We start from the raw sequence: 17480 nt of genomic DNA, 5'->3' as shown, positions 1-17480 counted from the left end.
TGCAGTGAAATCTATATCAGCAAACGATACCAATTGCATTTGTGATATTATGGAGAGTGACAATTGGTCAATGGGTCTCACAAAGGCAACGAAGCTACCTACTATTTGCGGCGTATCACTCCCATGTTATGGTAAGTGATTAAATAGAAGGAAAATACTTAATTGGGCACAAGGGTTTGAACACTAGTATTGAGCACACATACATAATTGAAAAAATGTAGAGAGAGAAAATAATTAAATAATATTTCTTTTTTAAATAATTAAATGAAATATACTTTTGTGTGTGAGTGCCTAAATGATGTGTTTAAAAGCTTATGCCCAAGCAAGTGTTTCTCTAAATAGAAATACTTTTGGGCAGTCCCACTCTACTCCCCTATGTATGTCATTGTCAATCCAATCATCATCAATTCATTCACCCTCAATGTGGGGAAATACTTGTGTGACATTAATGTCACGGTGACATTAAATCTGGGCCACACATTGGGTGACATTAGATGTGTTGTGTGGCCCAGATACAATGGCAATGACAATGTGTGGCCCAGATGCAATGGCACGGTGACATTAATGTCACCAAAGTGCCACCCATCAATGTGTGGTTCAAAAGCATGAAATTACTTCGCAACTAATTATATAAATGCATTCAATTCCAATTGATGTTTGTTATTGTGTGACATTGCAGCTGATACTCCAAGTCCAGGACCCAGTCAAGCTCCAGAAGATATTGCAATTCTTTATTGGATCTTAATAGGGTTTGCAATCTTTTTTGTTGTGGCACTTATACTCCGGTTTTTTCTACGGTAGTGTGAATAATATCAATAGTTTGTTTGTTAAAATAACAAGTTTTATTCCCTCGAAAAAAATAAAAAGTTTTATTTTATCTTTTTTTTCCTCAATTTTTATTTATTTATTTTGTTGCAGTATGTTGTGGCCTTTAGGTGTGAATTTATTGTTTTTGTAGTAGATTACGCTTCAGATTACATATTTTTTTGGAAAAGATAACATTTTATTATCGACTTAAATAAAAAGTGAAAAATCCTTAACTTACAAACCCGTCTCTATATATATACATTAAATTTGGAGAAGTGAAAAAGTTGAATATGCGTGTAATCAACTTACCTAGGTTCTTACGTCTATTCATAAAATTCTGTTTTTTTTTTTTTAAGCCTATATAAAGAGTTGAATTCCTTTTTCTTTTTTTTTTTTAAGTAGCGAAGAGGTGAATTCATGTTGCATTGATTGAATGGTTTCAATTAAGGTACATAAAACATTGACCCCAACTGAAAATTATACCATGTTTCTAATTGAATCATACACGAACTTGGAAATTAGAATACTATTATAAAATGACTACACATACATGAGCCCCTGCATAGTGGATACGTCTCTCTCATTCTCTGAGCCTTGGTTACGGTAATTGCATGCTAAGTAAAAGCAAATACATACAAAGCTAGTTGATATGTTATCATGGCCAATGATACATAACAAAGTTATGAGACACGGAATAAGTGCATATGGACAGCAGACGCTATTAGCATCTCAGGAAATTCCTCACATTATTGAATTTTACATTATTGTGCCAGTACTGTGCAAGGTTCAATGAATTATGAGACGTGGCTTTTCATTCCAATGTACATGGGCCGGAGCCATACCCAAGCTAGGACAAAGAGGACGAGCGTCATACATAGGCCACAAAAATAAGTGGTGAGCGTCATAGGCCCCAAAAATAAGTGTGGCAAAACAAAAAAAAAACAATATTTAAGTTTTAAAGAGAGGTGTGCATGTTGATGCAAATGTTTTTAGTTTTGGATTATGTATTTCATGAACTGTTATTCTAGATTTATTTTAACATAATAGTCAACAACATTTTGACAATCAAGCTCCTTTCTGATAAAAACTAACGAGACAGTATCCGGACATTGGCCCAGATTGCCCAAAGCTCTTGGGATTCATTCATCTTGTAGGCGCCTTCTTATTTAGTATCATACTTCCATTCAAAGGTTGTAATGAACATATCTATTACCAAAACTTCGCTACAGGATCGGAAATATGAACTTGTAAAGCCTTTACGAGACCTAAATGCAATCTGGCATGTTCAAATTGAAACAAGCAGAACAATCCTTGATATTGAACAAGCACTAGTTTTATGTTGACGAGGAGCCTTCCTTAAGAGGTTGTAAATCATTTCCTTAGAGAAGATCAATGACAACGTTTGGCAATCTAGAAAGTTGTTTAGAATTGGTAAAGGTAAAATCATCTGTTAAAATCTAGCTAAAGTTGTACCAGTATAGAATTGGTGATCATATTAAAACCATGTATGAAAACCTAATCAACGTTGGCCTGGTTTCAAAATATTTATAGTTTGTCCAAAATTTTCTTTTTGATGGTTAAGATTTAATTATTAGTTAATAAATTTCAATTAAGGTAAAAGGGAAAAAATGGAGTGAGAAATATAGTCTAATTTTCTTAAGTGGTTACTAACTTAACATGCACACGAGGTTTAATATTTGGTCATTCAATGTTGACAAATTCTAACTATATATTGTGCTTGTTACAAGAAAGAAGTCCATTATGATGTTAATCTTTGCTTCTAACTATCAGAGGAGCATTGTTCTTGATTCCGACAGTAAACCTTTGGATTTGTCAGGTTCCCCCCAAAACCTTACACAAGATTTCATCATAACTTGAGGGTTTGATGAAGCTCCTAAGGACCACACTTTTGAAACTTCCAAAGAAGTACATGTAGCTATAAAGGAAGCACCAATTGAAGCTCCGAATGAAATTTCCAAGGAGGTAGATGCTGTTTCCAACAGCCATGAAAGAAAAGCCTAATCAAAATCAAGGTAAACAATCTTCTGCCACCAGTAGGGCTGGTACTGATAATCGACCGAACGTTGGTCATAATGAAACTGATCAAGAGCTAGCATATCAGTTTCAGTAGATGCACCTCAGAGGAATTTTGCTAAGACTGTTAGCATTGATAATCACAATATCAGGGTTCCCGCATGACTGCCAGCATTGGCGGTGCAAAGATTTTGAGTGACGGTGATGAATTGGTCAAAGAACTCCAATGTACTGCCGATTCAAGTGTAGTTTACTCACAACGTCAGCTAGAAGATCCATCACTGTCTAGTATTATTCAAGATAACAATATAGATGCTGATGCACGATGATTTGCTAGCCTTCAAACAATTTTAGTTGGATTAGATCGTGATGGAGAATCATGTGGCAAAGAAGTTCCTGCTCGTCAGAAAGATAAACACAAACACAAGGATAAGAAACATAAACGGGAAAGTCACAATGGACAGCAAAAATGATTGAAGAGAAAAAACGCAAGGAAAAAGAATTGGCAAAGCTGCCAAGCGATGAAGCTAAAAGATCCTCTATAAACTTGTCATGTAAGAAAGAGGAGCCTGAAGTGGACGATGCAAAACAACTGAAATCTGTTGAACCCAGCGGTTATAATCCTGTATCAGAAATCGGAGAGATTGATACAAAAACGGTGCCACGGAAGATACATCAGTTGCACCAAAAATTCGAATTAAAATAAAAAATTGAATGTTGAGCAAGTCATAGCAAATAAACGAAAGTAACAATGCCCTGTGTATTTTCTGGGATGTAGTTTCCTTTTCAATATCCGGCTAAGCATGAAATTCTTTGAGCCTTATTCGTTGGCAGTTCTTTTTTTTTTGAATCAGCATATATATGAAAAGCCACGCACAAGAAGTACTAAAATGGCTAGCTGTTACAATAAAAAAAACACCCCTGGATACTGATAATAGCGCAGCAGCCAAAGGTGATAGCAGGAAAAGAAAAAGCCAGCATAACAGGAGGAAAACAAAACTAGTAAACCGAAAAAACCAGCTATGTACAAACCCCCATAACACCGGACAGCAATAATAAAAACCTGCTACAATAACAGCTTAAGGAACCTAAAAAACAAGCCCCCTAGCAGATTCAAAAGACAGCGCCCTTCATCTCCTATTTAGGCACTCTCTAGGATTACAAGTCCACTCATAGAAGAGGAATGAAGCTATCTTTAGTCTACTCAACGCCCAAAACCAAGATACCGCTTTGATTTCTTCCACCATCTCCTCCACCTCCTTCCTTTGATTGTTGAAAATCCTTTCATTTCTTTCTTTCCAAATCATCCAAATTCGTTGGCAGTTCTTTATTCTGGTTTTAGAGTGATGTGATTGCAATTTCAATCGCATAATATCCAAAGTGTGACTGAAGTGTTGTCTTGAAAACAGTTTGTAACTATGCATCAGTTATAAATTTACAATTTTGTTGTAAATTTCAATCACATAGTATTCAAAGTGTGACTGAAACAATGTTTTTACTTATAATATAGCTATGACATGAACCATTAGCTGGAGGTGGATCTATCATATCCTTACGATGGATGGCCTTCCTTTTAGTTTCTCTCGAATCTTTCATTCATGTTTAGATCATTTAGCTCTTTCAATATCTGCAAACCATGATTAAAAAAAAATGCATGATTTAGATACATAAATCACATTGTAACTCTTGGTTCCTATATATAATTTATTTTTTATTTTTTTAAACTTTTATTAGATTTTTGTTATCTTAAAAATAGTGAAACACATAACTACAAAATGTGTGCTTGCTTAAAAAGATCCTTTCTATAACATGGACAAGTTGATCCATGAAGGTCCAAGATCGTGTTTACCTCAACTTATCTCATTTGAAGTTACCCTTGTAGATCATCATATTTTTTCTAGAAACGTAACATTTCATCCCCTTATTACTCTCTAACTTTCGACGGTTACGATATTCACCGTCCATAACCGTCGAACCATTTCATATTTGTACTCAAATATTTCATACTCAAATTGAAACAACTTCATCAAACAAATTAAAACATATCTCCATCCTAAATCTTCATCAAACAGCTTAATCAAAGCATCCATCAATTAAACTAAAATAAAAAAACATAATTAAACTAAAATAAAAAAACATAGTTGAAATACAAATACATTCATCCATCCGAAAATCAAATGAAAGCATACAAATTTAAAATGATAGTCAAACTATCATCTTCATCTTCAACCAGATCATACACATGTAAATGCATTTTCGTCTTTGCATATGTTGTTTTTTTTCCTGCTAAAAAAAAATACTATGTTTTCCTTCACTTTATGAGCAATGCTTTGAAGGTTAGTAGAGTACTTACTGCAACAAGCAACTTCATGTCTTGTATGTCATGTGTTGATTTCATGATTTAATTTTTTTCCCCCCCTTATTTGATGGTACACATATTGATAAAGTTTAAATTTTTATTGTGTGTTTGTTTTCATTATTTCATTAGTTGTTTTACTCTATTTTTTAGCTTGATTCACTTTCTTCTTAAAAAAAAAAACACTTGTTTTACTTTCTTACAAATTTAATTTATTTGTCATTAACCGTTTCACACCAATATGGCTAGACCAATTGAATAGAGTTGGCCAATAATCACAAGTCACAAGTGCATCAAAACAAATTGAATTGCATTAATTGAAAACAAAATAAGTGAAACGACTTGAAGCCAAAAGGAAAATAATATTACAAAATCATCTCAAAAAGTCAATAACATAGATCAATTTGAAGGGATAAAAATTAGTTAATGGTTGAGACCAATGCAAGGCAATCAATCAGTTAAATACATTAGCTTAAACAAGACAATAAAAATTGTTTCCACTAGATTAGCATGCAAATCTCCAAGAGAAACTATTCTAAAAGTAGTACCTAAAAGACTCAAACAAGAAAATGGAATTCACATCACTTTCTCACAAGCTAAGATCCATTGCTTCCCTCATTCATGTGCTATTTCGACCATGATTTGATAATGTGAAGCAGCAAAGTGAATACAACATGCTCGAAGATGCACATTGATTAGGATAAACTGTAAAAAATATTCAAATTCAAATTATTAGTAGAAGCACTTGCAAAATATGTATCTCTATGAAAATGATAAAAGCAACATTAAAAAACTTACCCAAATAAGCTTAGCAATCCGAACTTGAGTTAAACTAAACCTTATATCCTTCTCAAGCCTACACTCAAAAAAACATAAGATTTAATATCATTAGTTACCCAACAAAAGAAACATACCATAGTTTTTAATGACAAAGGTTCATAGTCTCACCGATTAAAAAAAGAGAAGACTTTTCCAACACACCAAAGTATTTGAAGTACAAAGAAAATGACATACACTACATGTAGAGGATGTAAGATCATTCCAGCAACAATTAGAGCGAGGTTACATATGACATCAACCACAAACCATGTTTTGAGATAGTTTAGCACAATCTTTTTTGGATTGTCTACAATCACAAAAGTGTTTTTATGGTGAAAAGCCACAAAGAAATTTAAAATGATGTCAAAACAAAAAAATGAATTGACAAAGTAGTTTAAGATGTTGAAAACTCGAGCTTGTGGTTCATCAACGAACGCAAACACGAAGGAAGATACAATTTGAATGTAGAAGGCGAGAGTCACAAGAATATTCTGCCATATCCTGGAAAGAAATAAGAAGAAGAAAAAAGAAAGGTCATAATAATCACTTAATAGTTCAAGTCAAGATGAGTCTAAACATAAAAGATTATTAATTTATACATCCTATATGTCACCTAGAAGAAATGGTTTGAACTTGTAAAGCCTTTTACGAGACCTAAATGCAATCTGGCATGTTCAAATTGAAACAACCAGAACAATCCTTGAACATATATGTTTTGAGACTTTGGAAGGCATGCTACTTTGTCTATCAAGAAGAAATGAAAAGACAAACACAATGGAAAAAAAAAAAAGGAGAAATGAAAAAATTACCTGTAGTGTTTGTCATTAGGATAAATGATGAATGGTTTTGCTTTGCAAGCTGCTTCTTGTTCCCTCAACATCATTGTCATGGTTGGATTTTGTTTGGGTGATGAATGGTTTTGTTTAAGTTTGAGATGTGTTGTAAATGATTCAATGGACTTTGGAAGTCTTGTGTTAAGTACTAGGAGTGTAGGACATTAATTTGACTGTTGGAGTCTTGGAGAGAACAAAAAAGAGATAAGGGATTGTAAACTTTATGATTCTCCAGAGATGTAAGGTGACTTTTACAATGTCTTGACAATGGATCTCCCTCTCTTGTCACGGTAAGTAATTAATTGCATCCCTTGCCTATACTTTTTTTTTTTTTTACCACATTTCATTTTCTACTGTTGTAAGCTGAAATTACTTTGCACTCTACCAACTGAAATTGTTTAACTGAAGTATGAAACAAGTTTTCTTTAATCAAAAGTATGAATCAAGTGTACTTTTAACCATTTCTTTGAACCAACTAGAGTCTAGTCTAGACCTGATTTGCACCTTATATTTTCAATGCATGCAAAGCTATAGCTGTCATTGCCATGAATTGTATGACATAAAGATAAAGATATGAGGAAAAGACTTGAGACTAAAAAAAAGTAAAAGCAAATACTTTGGGCAATCCCACTCTACTCCCCTATGTCATTCTCAATCCAATTACCATCAATTAATGTGTTGTTCAAAAGCATAATATTACTTCGCATTCAATTTCAATTTGTTATTATGAATTTTGTGCTTTTCAAAATAAAAAATTATGAATTTATATTTTTTATGTGACATTGCAGCTCATGCTCCAAGTCCAGGACCCAGTCAAGCTCCAAATTATCCACAAGATAATACCATTCTTAATTGTATCGTAATGGTGATTATTAGTCGTAATACTTTGTGGTGTTTATATTCTTAGTTGAATGCAAAGTGAATAATATCAAGGCTAAAATATGGTATTGGTCCCTACAAAATAGGTCAGTTTTGGTTTTAGTCCCTGCAAAATTTTTTTATGGTTTTTGGTCCTTGCAAAAATAGGCCAGTTTTGGTTTTAGTCCCTGCAAATTTTTTTTATAGTTTTTGGTCCCTGCAAAAATAGGTCAGTTTTGGTTTTAGTCCCTGCAAAATTTTTTTTTATAGTTTTTGGTCCCTGCAAAAATTTTTGTTTTGAAAATAGTCTCTGACCCCAATTATGTGATGATTTGTCACTTTTGTGCATATGTGCTTACTTAATAAAAAGAATATTATTTTTTATAATTTATATAACAATAATTATTTTTTAATTAAAAAATAATAATAAAACAGATACAATAATTATTTTTTAATTTATAAAAGTGACAAATCATCACATAAATGGGGTCAGGGACTATTTCCAAAAATAAAATTTTTTGCACGGACCAAAAACTATAAAAAAAATTTGCAAGGACTAAAACCAAAACTGGCATATTTTTGCAGGGACCAAAAACTATAAAAAAAATTTGCAGGGACTAAAACCAAAACTGGCCTATTTTGCAGGGACCAATACCATATTTAAGCCTAATATCAATAAAAACATGATCTTTTATTTTGTTGCAGTATGTTGTGGCATTTATGTGTGAATTGTTGTTTTCTTTTAGAAGATTATACTTCAGATTACATATTTTTCGAAAAAGATATTGTTGACTTTGACGTTGATAGTTAAACAAAAAGTGTAAAAATCTTTAACTTACAAACTTGTCTATAAATAAATCACCATTAACAGTTTACCGGTGGCATCCGATGAGTGGTTGAAATGGCGGGGTACCTGCAAACTGTGAGAATTGACTATTTTAGCAAGTGAGATAAATTACAGCATCAAATCTACAGTTAATTTAAACATACATAACCGAAAATATTTTTAACGATTTATATGTAATTTTTATAACTTTTTTTAGTTGAAATTTGATAGAAGATTGGCAAGTGTATCAATAACTATCGAAGTAGTAAAAATATCGATCCCACGAGAACTGTGTTAATCTCAATTCAGCAATAAGGTTAATATTTAGGATGTGTAAAATATTTTGTTTGCCACTAGGCAGTAGATTTGATTTGCATAAAAAGTAAAATAACAGAAAATAGATATAGTTTTGGAAAAGATAAAGAGGGATGAGATTAGGTCTTTCGAATCATCTATGTTCCCCTAATTGGTAATGCTGCACCTATTCTTATGAATGATTTTCTAGTCCCACGATAGTTAACAAAATAGTCCTAATCAATCCCTTCAGTTAGGACCCTCCTCTTAAACTACAACCCCTAATTCCTTAGGTGGTCTAATAATCTTTGAAGGTTTGAAGCACGTTAACTTAATATCACTAATAACGATTATCAATTCCTAGACTAATCATGTTTATTAGAACAATTCAATTAGGTCTAAGTAGAAAGCTATGGTCAGTAGTCATTCATTCTCACTAAATCATATTTATATTTGATCAGGATATAAAAAGCATTAAGAACAATTGAATTGAATAAAGACTAAATAATCATTCACAATAAATAAAGTTTCACAACAACATGGTTCAATTAGGGTTACATAAAATCATCTCAGACCTAATTTCTAGAGAATTAGCTAGACATAGATAAAAAGAATTAAGCAATATAAATAAAGAAATTACAATGTTTTGATTGAGAACTTCTTCAATTGATATGCCTTCTTTCCTTTATGCATGTGTGAAGCCTTTTGCCCCTTCTCTGCTCTCGGGATCCGTGCGGCTACACTTGGTTCCAAAACGTGATGCACCTTATGCCAAACGTGAATGAATGTTGTGATGTAACATCAATATCCTTTTATAGCCTTGTAACCTAATTTCTTTTCTTTTTCCACAAGTTGTTTCTTTTACAACTTTCTCCACGTGACCTATTATTGTTTAGGCCCAATTAGTTTTCTTAATGCTAGTGACACCTCCATGTATTATCAACTCAAATATATGCCACTATGATATGCTTCCTGGACTCACTTTTTCTCTTTTGCTTGAGATTGACTTCAGCTTAAATAGGCAATTCTGCTCGCCCAAAATCGTACTACGATTACATAAATCGTACCACGATTAGTCCATTAAACCCTAATTTCCTTCCAGATCCTTCTTGAAATCGTATCACGATTGGTTGAATCGTACTGCGATTAAGCTTCTTCAAAAACATGCGTTCTGACTTCAAAAATTGTATTACGATGGTGAAAATCGTACCGCGATTCCTGGATTCCAAGTCTTCCAATTTTCTTGCTTTTCTTGCTCTTTTTGATGCTTAAACTTGCTTGTGAACTCAAAAGTATCATAAAAAAGACTCTAAAAATAGTGCATGACTGACTGTCATCACAACCCCAAACTTGAACCATTCCTTGTCCTCAAGGAATCTACTTGCAATATTGACAATCGACAGTAAAATAACAATTACCTGATCAAGTGATAGTACCCAAAAGTTCAACACCTTACTAGCTAAAGATGAGCTAGTTTGACTTGTTAGCAACCACCAATTCACAACTCCACGCAACAATTTGAATAGGGTTCACAGTCGACATGCAATCTACATATTACCATACACTTGAAAAGTTTCTAAACGTCAATCAAAATCAATGTCAATGCACACTTTGAGGTCTTTAAGGGTTATAACGGGGCTTAGGTGAAGGTGGGATAATATTTGGATAAGTAAGCTACACAAAATATGAGTTAGGCATTCCTACGGAAGTTAAAGCACAAAATTCAATCCTTCATTCATTCACCTTATGAATCAACAGTCCATGTAAAGGTACTAGAGAATATTTTTAACATTAGGGACAATCGAGTTTGAAGTTACTCGGATTTTCAATGTTTTGTCCTTTTCTTTTCATCATTCATTTCATTTTTTTTTTCATAGACCATTTTTGTGTGTATTTTGCATGACAATTTCTTTTTCTTTCATTTTTGTTCTCTTATTCTCTAGTACCCCCACCCCAAACTTAGTTGGTTGCAAATTCCAATAGCAACCCCAAACTTAATCTTTAGCAACATTCTACAATGCCTTAACTCAGAAAATACATTAGGGGACAAATCCTAAAAGTCTCTAGTCTTGTAATGTAGTTTGTCACCGAACAAAAAGTTCTAATCCTACCGGCTCAAATTGGCTAAGAAATGGATAAAATTTAACAATTAAAATCAGGGTAGGCTTCAAATGGCTCACAGGACCAAGCACTTTTGCCTCAGTGTGCTAATGACAAAGACCAATCAACAATAGAGAAAAATCGCAAGTTCTAGAAATGTAGATGCATGGAATAATCTAATATATGTAAATTGAAAAACAAAATTTGGCAATGAACCTTATGGCTGAGATTTCTGGGAGTTGTGACTACCTATCTTTACTGCCGTACACTTCGGCTTTGAAATACCAAGTCACTCCTCCTTTTGAACTTTTGGAATACCACTTGAACAAATATTTGTTACTAAACTGTAAAAAGTCAACAAACAAGCAAATTCATCAATAATAAACAAGTTCAAGAACAATTACATCAACGAGGGGTATAACTGAGTTAAACCAAAATGAAAATTAAAGACAAATTGTTTGACTCAACAGTAGAAATAAAATACTGAAAATAAAGACATAATAAAAAGGATGGGTTGCCTCCCACCAAGCGCTTTCTTTTACGTCATTGAGCTTGACGCTTCAACCACTGTTAGGGTGGCAAATATGTCAGAAAGAACACATCATCCTTCGTCTTCCTCTTGTTTGGTAGGAATTCCATGAATTTATGACAAAGAAGTAGATGCTCCCATGCGCTCACAGTTAAACCTTTGGAATTTAAGCTCTTCCACCTTAGAGAAGGACAAGCAACCATCTGCACACAAGTGATTTCCTTAACCCATGTTTGTTCAGACTTCGGGAAAATGTCAACACTCCTCACTTTTAGATTTTCTTCCACCACAACCTTGTGACACTCAATCTCCATCTGGACCAGCTTCCTCTGAGACTCATGTGCTTTCTTAACAAGATCACCACACTGAACATCAAACTTTTCAAATAAAACTTGATTTGACACCAAGAAATCATCTAAAATATTCTGAAGTTGAGTATTGTAATCGATGTTGATCACCTCTTTCTTCCCTTCACCATCACTACCTGGTTGATTTTTCTCATAATGACCACAACTCGAGATTTTGTTGTCCAAAATTTTGATCTTAAAAGATAGCATATATTTTTTATATTGCAACTTAGCAATCTTTTCTGTGTCATAGAGGAGTACCCTGTCTATCATAGCTGCAAAACTTGGATAAACTTTTCAGTAGCACAGTACAATAAGAAGAAAAAGAAGAGCATAAATCTTTTTTTTTTATAAATATATATACAAAAATATAAATGACAGAAATCCTAAATAAAAAACAAAATTGCCAAATTGAAATGACTCAACAGTCCCCGGCAACGGCGCCAAAAACTTGATAGAGGTTTGGCAAGTGTACCAATAACTATCGAAGTAGTAAAAATATTGATCCCACGAGGACTGTGTTAATCTCAATTCAGCAATAAGGTTAATATTTAGGATGTGTAAAATATTTTGTTTGCCACTAGGCAGTAGATTTGATTTGCATAAAAAGTAAAATAACAGAAAATAGATATAGTTTTGGAAAAGATAAAGAGAGATGAGATTAGGTCTTTCAAATCATCTATGTTCCTCTAATTGGTATGCTGCACCTATTCTTATGAATGATTTTCTAGTCCCACGATAGTTAACAAAATAGTCCTAATCAATCCCTTGAGTTAGGACCCTCCTCTTAAACTACAGCCCCTAATTCCTTAGGTGGTGTAATAATCTTTGAAGGTTTGAAGCACGTTAACTTAATATCACTAATAAACGATTATCCATTCCTAGACTAACCATGTTTATTAGAACAATTCAATTAGGTCTAAGTAGAAAGCTATGGTCAGTAGTTATTCATTCTCACTAAATCATATTTATATTTGATCAGGATATAAAAAGCATTAAGAACAATTGAATTGAATAAAGACTAAATAATCATTCACAATAAATAAAGTTTCACAACAACATGGTTCAATTAGGGTTACATAAAATCATCTCAGATCTAATTTCTAGAGAATTAGCTAGACATAGATAAAAAGAATTAAGCAATATAAATAAAGAAATTACAATGTTTTGATTGAGAACTTCTTCAATTGATATGCCTTGTTTCCTTTATGCATGCGTGAAGCCTTTTGCCTCTTCTCTGCTCTCGGGATCCGTGCGGCTACACTTGGTTCCAAAACGTGATGCACCTTATGCCAAACGTGAATGAATGTTGTGATGTAACATCAATATCCTTTTATAGCCTTGTAACCTAATTTCTTTTCTTTTTCCACAAGTTGTTTCTTTTACAACTTTCTCCACGTGACCTATTATTGTTTAGGCCCAATTAGTTTTCTTAATGCTAGTGACACCTCCATGTATTATCAACTCAAATATATGCCACTATGATATGCTTCCTGGACTCACTTTTTCTCTTTTGGTTGAGACTGACTTCAGCTTAAATAGGCAATTCTGCTCGCCCAAAATCGTACTACGATTACATAAATCGTACCACGATTAGTCCATTAAACCCTAATTTCCTTCCAGATCCTTCTTGAAATCGTATCACGATTGGTTGAATCGTACTGCGATTAAGCTTCTTCAGAAACATGCGTTCTGACTTCAAAAATCGTATTACGATGGTGAAAATCGTACCGCGATTCCTGGATTCCAAGTCTTCCAATTTTCTTGCTTTTCTTGCTCTTTTTGATGCTTAAACTTGCTTGTGAACTCAAAAGTATCATAAAAAAGACTCTAAAAATAGTGCATGACTGACTGTCATCAAAATTGTTTAATTTTTAAATATTGCTTGAATTGTTTTCATGAGTATAGTTCAATTGGTATGGATATTTCATGTAAATATGGCACTGGCAGGGGTTTGAATCTCGATTCTCCGCTTATTCACCTTATGAGGTGATATTTAGCCAAACTAGTCATAAACAAAAATTGCTTGAATTAATTATTTTTATCTTTTTTGAATATTTTATTTAAATGTCATCTTAATTTTTAGTTTTGAATATGTTTTTGTAAATCAAGGCAGTGTCTAGAATTTCATTCATCAAGTGTGGAGTAGTGAAAAATCAAGGTTCATGCTCGTAGCAAAATACATCATATTTTTTTGGTTGTTGGTTATTAAGGTGTATGCTTGTAATCAACTTACATTGGTTCTAGCAAAATACATCATATTTTTTTGGTTGTTGGTTATTAAGGTGTATGCTTGTAATCAACTTACATTGGTTCTAATGTCTAACCATATTTTTTAAGACTGAAAAGTTGAATTCCTTTTTTCCTAAAAGCAATGAAGAGTTGAATTCATTTTGCATTGACTGAATGATGTCAATTAAGGTACATGCTACATTGATGAGAACTGAAAATTATATCATGTTTCTAATTGAATCATACACGAACCTGGAAATGAGAATGCATTGAAGTATAAAATGACTATGCAATGCATACAATATACATGACTACATGAGTCCTGCATAGTGCATATGTCTCTCATTCTCTGAGCCTTGGTTACATTAATTGCATGACATGTATCTACATGTATATTGATGACTTCTGATTGACTCATATATTGATATGAGGAAAAGACATGAGACTAAAAAAAGTAAAAACAAATACATACAAAGCTAGCTGTTAATGCCAGTTTGCCATGATGCATAACAAATTTATGAGACACTGATCAAGTGCATATATGGAGACTACTAGCATATCTGCAGGAAATTCCTCACATTGTTGTGCTAGTACTGTTCAGGGTTCAATGAATTGTGAGACGTGGCTTTTCATCCCAATGTAGCATGGATCAGGCTAACTTGTATAAACTAAACCCATACCTGAAATTTAACTTCCATGACAGAAATTTCCTTAATTCTTGTAGTTCTATAACCATTATCCACTGCGTGGTATTCATATGTTCATTCATCAATATCTGGTACTTCAAATATAATTCTAAAAAGTGGACATGATTATGAGAAACCAATTTCATCCATGCACACATGTTCAAAAAATTATCAAGAGAAATAAGCTCTGCATTGCATCACTGTCAAAGGCTTAACCGATGACTTAAGAAGTCAACTAATTACGATTACATATAGCATAACTGTGAAAACAAATATGATAAAATGACCCTTGACAACACTAGCTAAAACTGTTAACTTAAATTCCTAATTTCTTTGTGATGAAATACAATTCAATTCATAACAAACAGAACAAAAAAAACTATCAGGAAATTAAACTATGGAAATCCCTCTATCTAGTTCACTCAAATAGATCATCAGCGTCATCAGGAAGAGGTTGATCGTAGCTGCCATCTTTATCTCCGTTTCATTCCTATCAATTGCATATAAATTAACACACAAGATTAAATTAAATCTAAAAAGTAATATAAAAGAACAGAATAACGTAATATTTGCTAAAAATACATTGATAACAAATCTCCTTACATTTGCTGTGCAGCTATATCAAAGGCAACTTCTGGAGGAGCAAGAGCAGGCATCTCAACAAAGTGAAGGTTGTTGAGTAACCAAGAACATTGAAGAAGAGAGAAAACTAGAGAAGAAAAATAGAGAGAAATGGGAACCTTTTCATTGAATAAGAGTTAGTTACAATGATCTCTTATATAGGTTGTTATTGTAAGCACACACTATGTTACTGTGTATCAACCCTATTACATTGGACCCTAACATCCCTATAAACTAGGAAGTTAGTTATTTCTGGTAACTAACTCTGAACTAGTGTAAACTCATGTAACTTGCAGTGCAAGTAACTGAGGTGCAGTGTTAGCCTGTGGCACAAGTAATTGAGGGGCATTGTGTTCCTGCTGCTCATCTTTCAGTAATGATTCTTCTATCCTTTTTGTACTGTGTTTCAACATCCTCCCACAAGCTTGACCATGATAAATATTTATCATTCCAAGCTTGGATATAAATTGGTTGAACTTTGGAGGTGCTAAAGGCTTTGTTAGAAAATCTGCCAATTGCTCATGTGTTGATATAGGAAGAAGTCAGAGGATTCCCTTTTGAATCTTTTCTCTAACAAGGTGACAGTCTATTTCCAAATGCTTTGTTCTCTCATGGAAGACTGGATTGGATGCAATATGAATTGCACTTTGACTGTCACAATATAAGACTGGTTGCTTGTTGCAGTTGACTTTCAAGTCCTTTAAAAGGTAGAGCAGCCACTGAAGCTCACATGTGACAGTGGAAAGAGCTCTGTATTCAGCTTCAGAGGAAGATCTGGAAATGGTTACTTGTTTTTTAGCTCTCCAAGAGATGAGAAAAGAACCTAAAAAGAAGCAGAATCTAGTTGTTGATCTTTTGGAATCCACACACCCTGCCCAGTCTGCATCAACATAGCCCAGTAGTTGCTTCTCTGAACTTCTAGGGAAGAAAAGACCAAGACCAGGATTGTTCTTAAGGTATCTTAATATTCTACAAGCAGCTTTGTAATGTGTGATTGTTGGGGAATTCAGAAACTGGCTCAGCTGCCGTGTAGCTAAAGAGATGTCTGGTCTGGTAGTGTTCAGGTATAAGAGTCTGCCAATGAGCATCCTGTAGCAAGACACATCTTCAAAAGGTGCACTTGTGTCTTGATGCAACTTGATGGAAGTATCTAAAGGTGTTGATGCAGGCTTGGAACCTAAAAGACCAGAAGAATCAAGTAAATCCAAGCAATATTTCCTTTGAGAGATTGAAATGCCTGCTTTAGAGTGAGCAACTTCCAATCCTAAGAAATATTTAAGGATCCCCAAATCCTTAATTTTGAATTTAGCATCTAGAATGGACTTGATTCTTTGAAATTCAAGCAGAGAAGTACCAGCCAATATGATGTCATCAACATAAACTAAAATTGCTGTAAAATCAGTGTTATGTTGAAGAGTGAATAAGGAATAATCAGATGTGGACTGGGAGTAACCTTCATGAAGCAGCAAAGCAGTCAATTTTTCATACCATTTCCTGCTTGCTTGTTTTAAGCCATAAAGACTTTTCTGCAGTTTGCAAACTTTGCCAGGAAAGCTAGAAACCCCTTCTGGTATACTCATGAATACATCCTCTTGCAAATCACCATGAAGAAATGCATTGTTAACATCTAATTGGTGTAAATGCCAGTTTTGAATAGAGGCTATAGCGAGAAGAGTTCTGACTGTAGTGAGCTTAGCAACAGGAGAGAAAGTATCAAAAAAAATCCAGTCCCTCAATTTGATTGTAACCCTTAGCTACCAATCTGGCTTTGTACCTTTCAATAGAGCCATATGCCTTATGTTTCACTCTATATACCCATTTACTGCCAATTGGCTTCACATTGGGTGGTAAATCCACAATGGACCAGGTACCATTAGCAGTCAATGCCTTTAATTCATCATTCATAGCCCTTAACCAATGTTCAGACTGACATGCCTCTTTGTAGGTTTTAGGCTCAGTACTTTGAGTAATAGAAATGGAAAAGACTCTATGTGATGAAGAAAGGTGATCAAAAGAGTGAAAATCAGTAATGGGATAAGAAATACCTGAGTTAACTGATTTTGATGATGAAATGGAAGAGTTATTGCAGATGTAATCTTTCAAATAGCTGGGGGCAGACTTGACTCTGGTAGACTTAT

The 17480-nt window shown here is 33.7% G+C and overlaps 1 protein-coding gene and 1 pseudogene across 1 annotated transcript; one reads left to right on the top strand and one right to left on the bottom strand.

Annotated features, from left to right (window-relative positions):
- Window positions 1-2568: 2568 nt before the first annotated feature.
- On the top strand, window positions 2569-3555 carry LOC146902151 (uncharacterized; annotated as a pseudogene).
- A 1984-nt stretch (window positions 3556-5539) lies between these two features.
- LOC146902150 (potassium channel AKT6-like) lies at window positions 5540-7080 on the bottom strand. Its single transcript, XM_085733468.1, has 4 exons — window positions 6826-7080; window positions 6146-6517; window positions 5996-6053; window positions 5540-5902 (listed from the first exon to the last, which is right to left on the bottom strand). The coding sequence occupies exons 1-4, from the start codon at window positions 6903-6905 to the stop codon at window positions 5813-5815; spliced, it is 600 nt and encodes a 199-aa protein (XP_085589594.1). The 5' UTR covers window positions 6906-7080; the 3' UTR covers window positions 5540-5812.
- Between the last annotated feature and the right edge of the window lie 10400 nt (window positions 7081-17480).

Source organism: Medicago sativa, chromosome 8, assembly GCF_051527215.1.
Source record: "Medicago sativa cultivar Bolivia chromosome 8, Bolivia_mono, whole genome shotgun sequence".
Lineage (NCBI taxonomy): Eukaryota > Viridiplantae > Streptophyta > Magnoliopsida > Fabales > Fabaceae > Medicago > Medicago sativa.
Note: the sequence above shows the minus strand (reverse complement) of the source record. Positions and strands in the feature narration are given on the sequence as shown.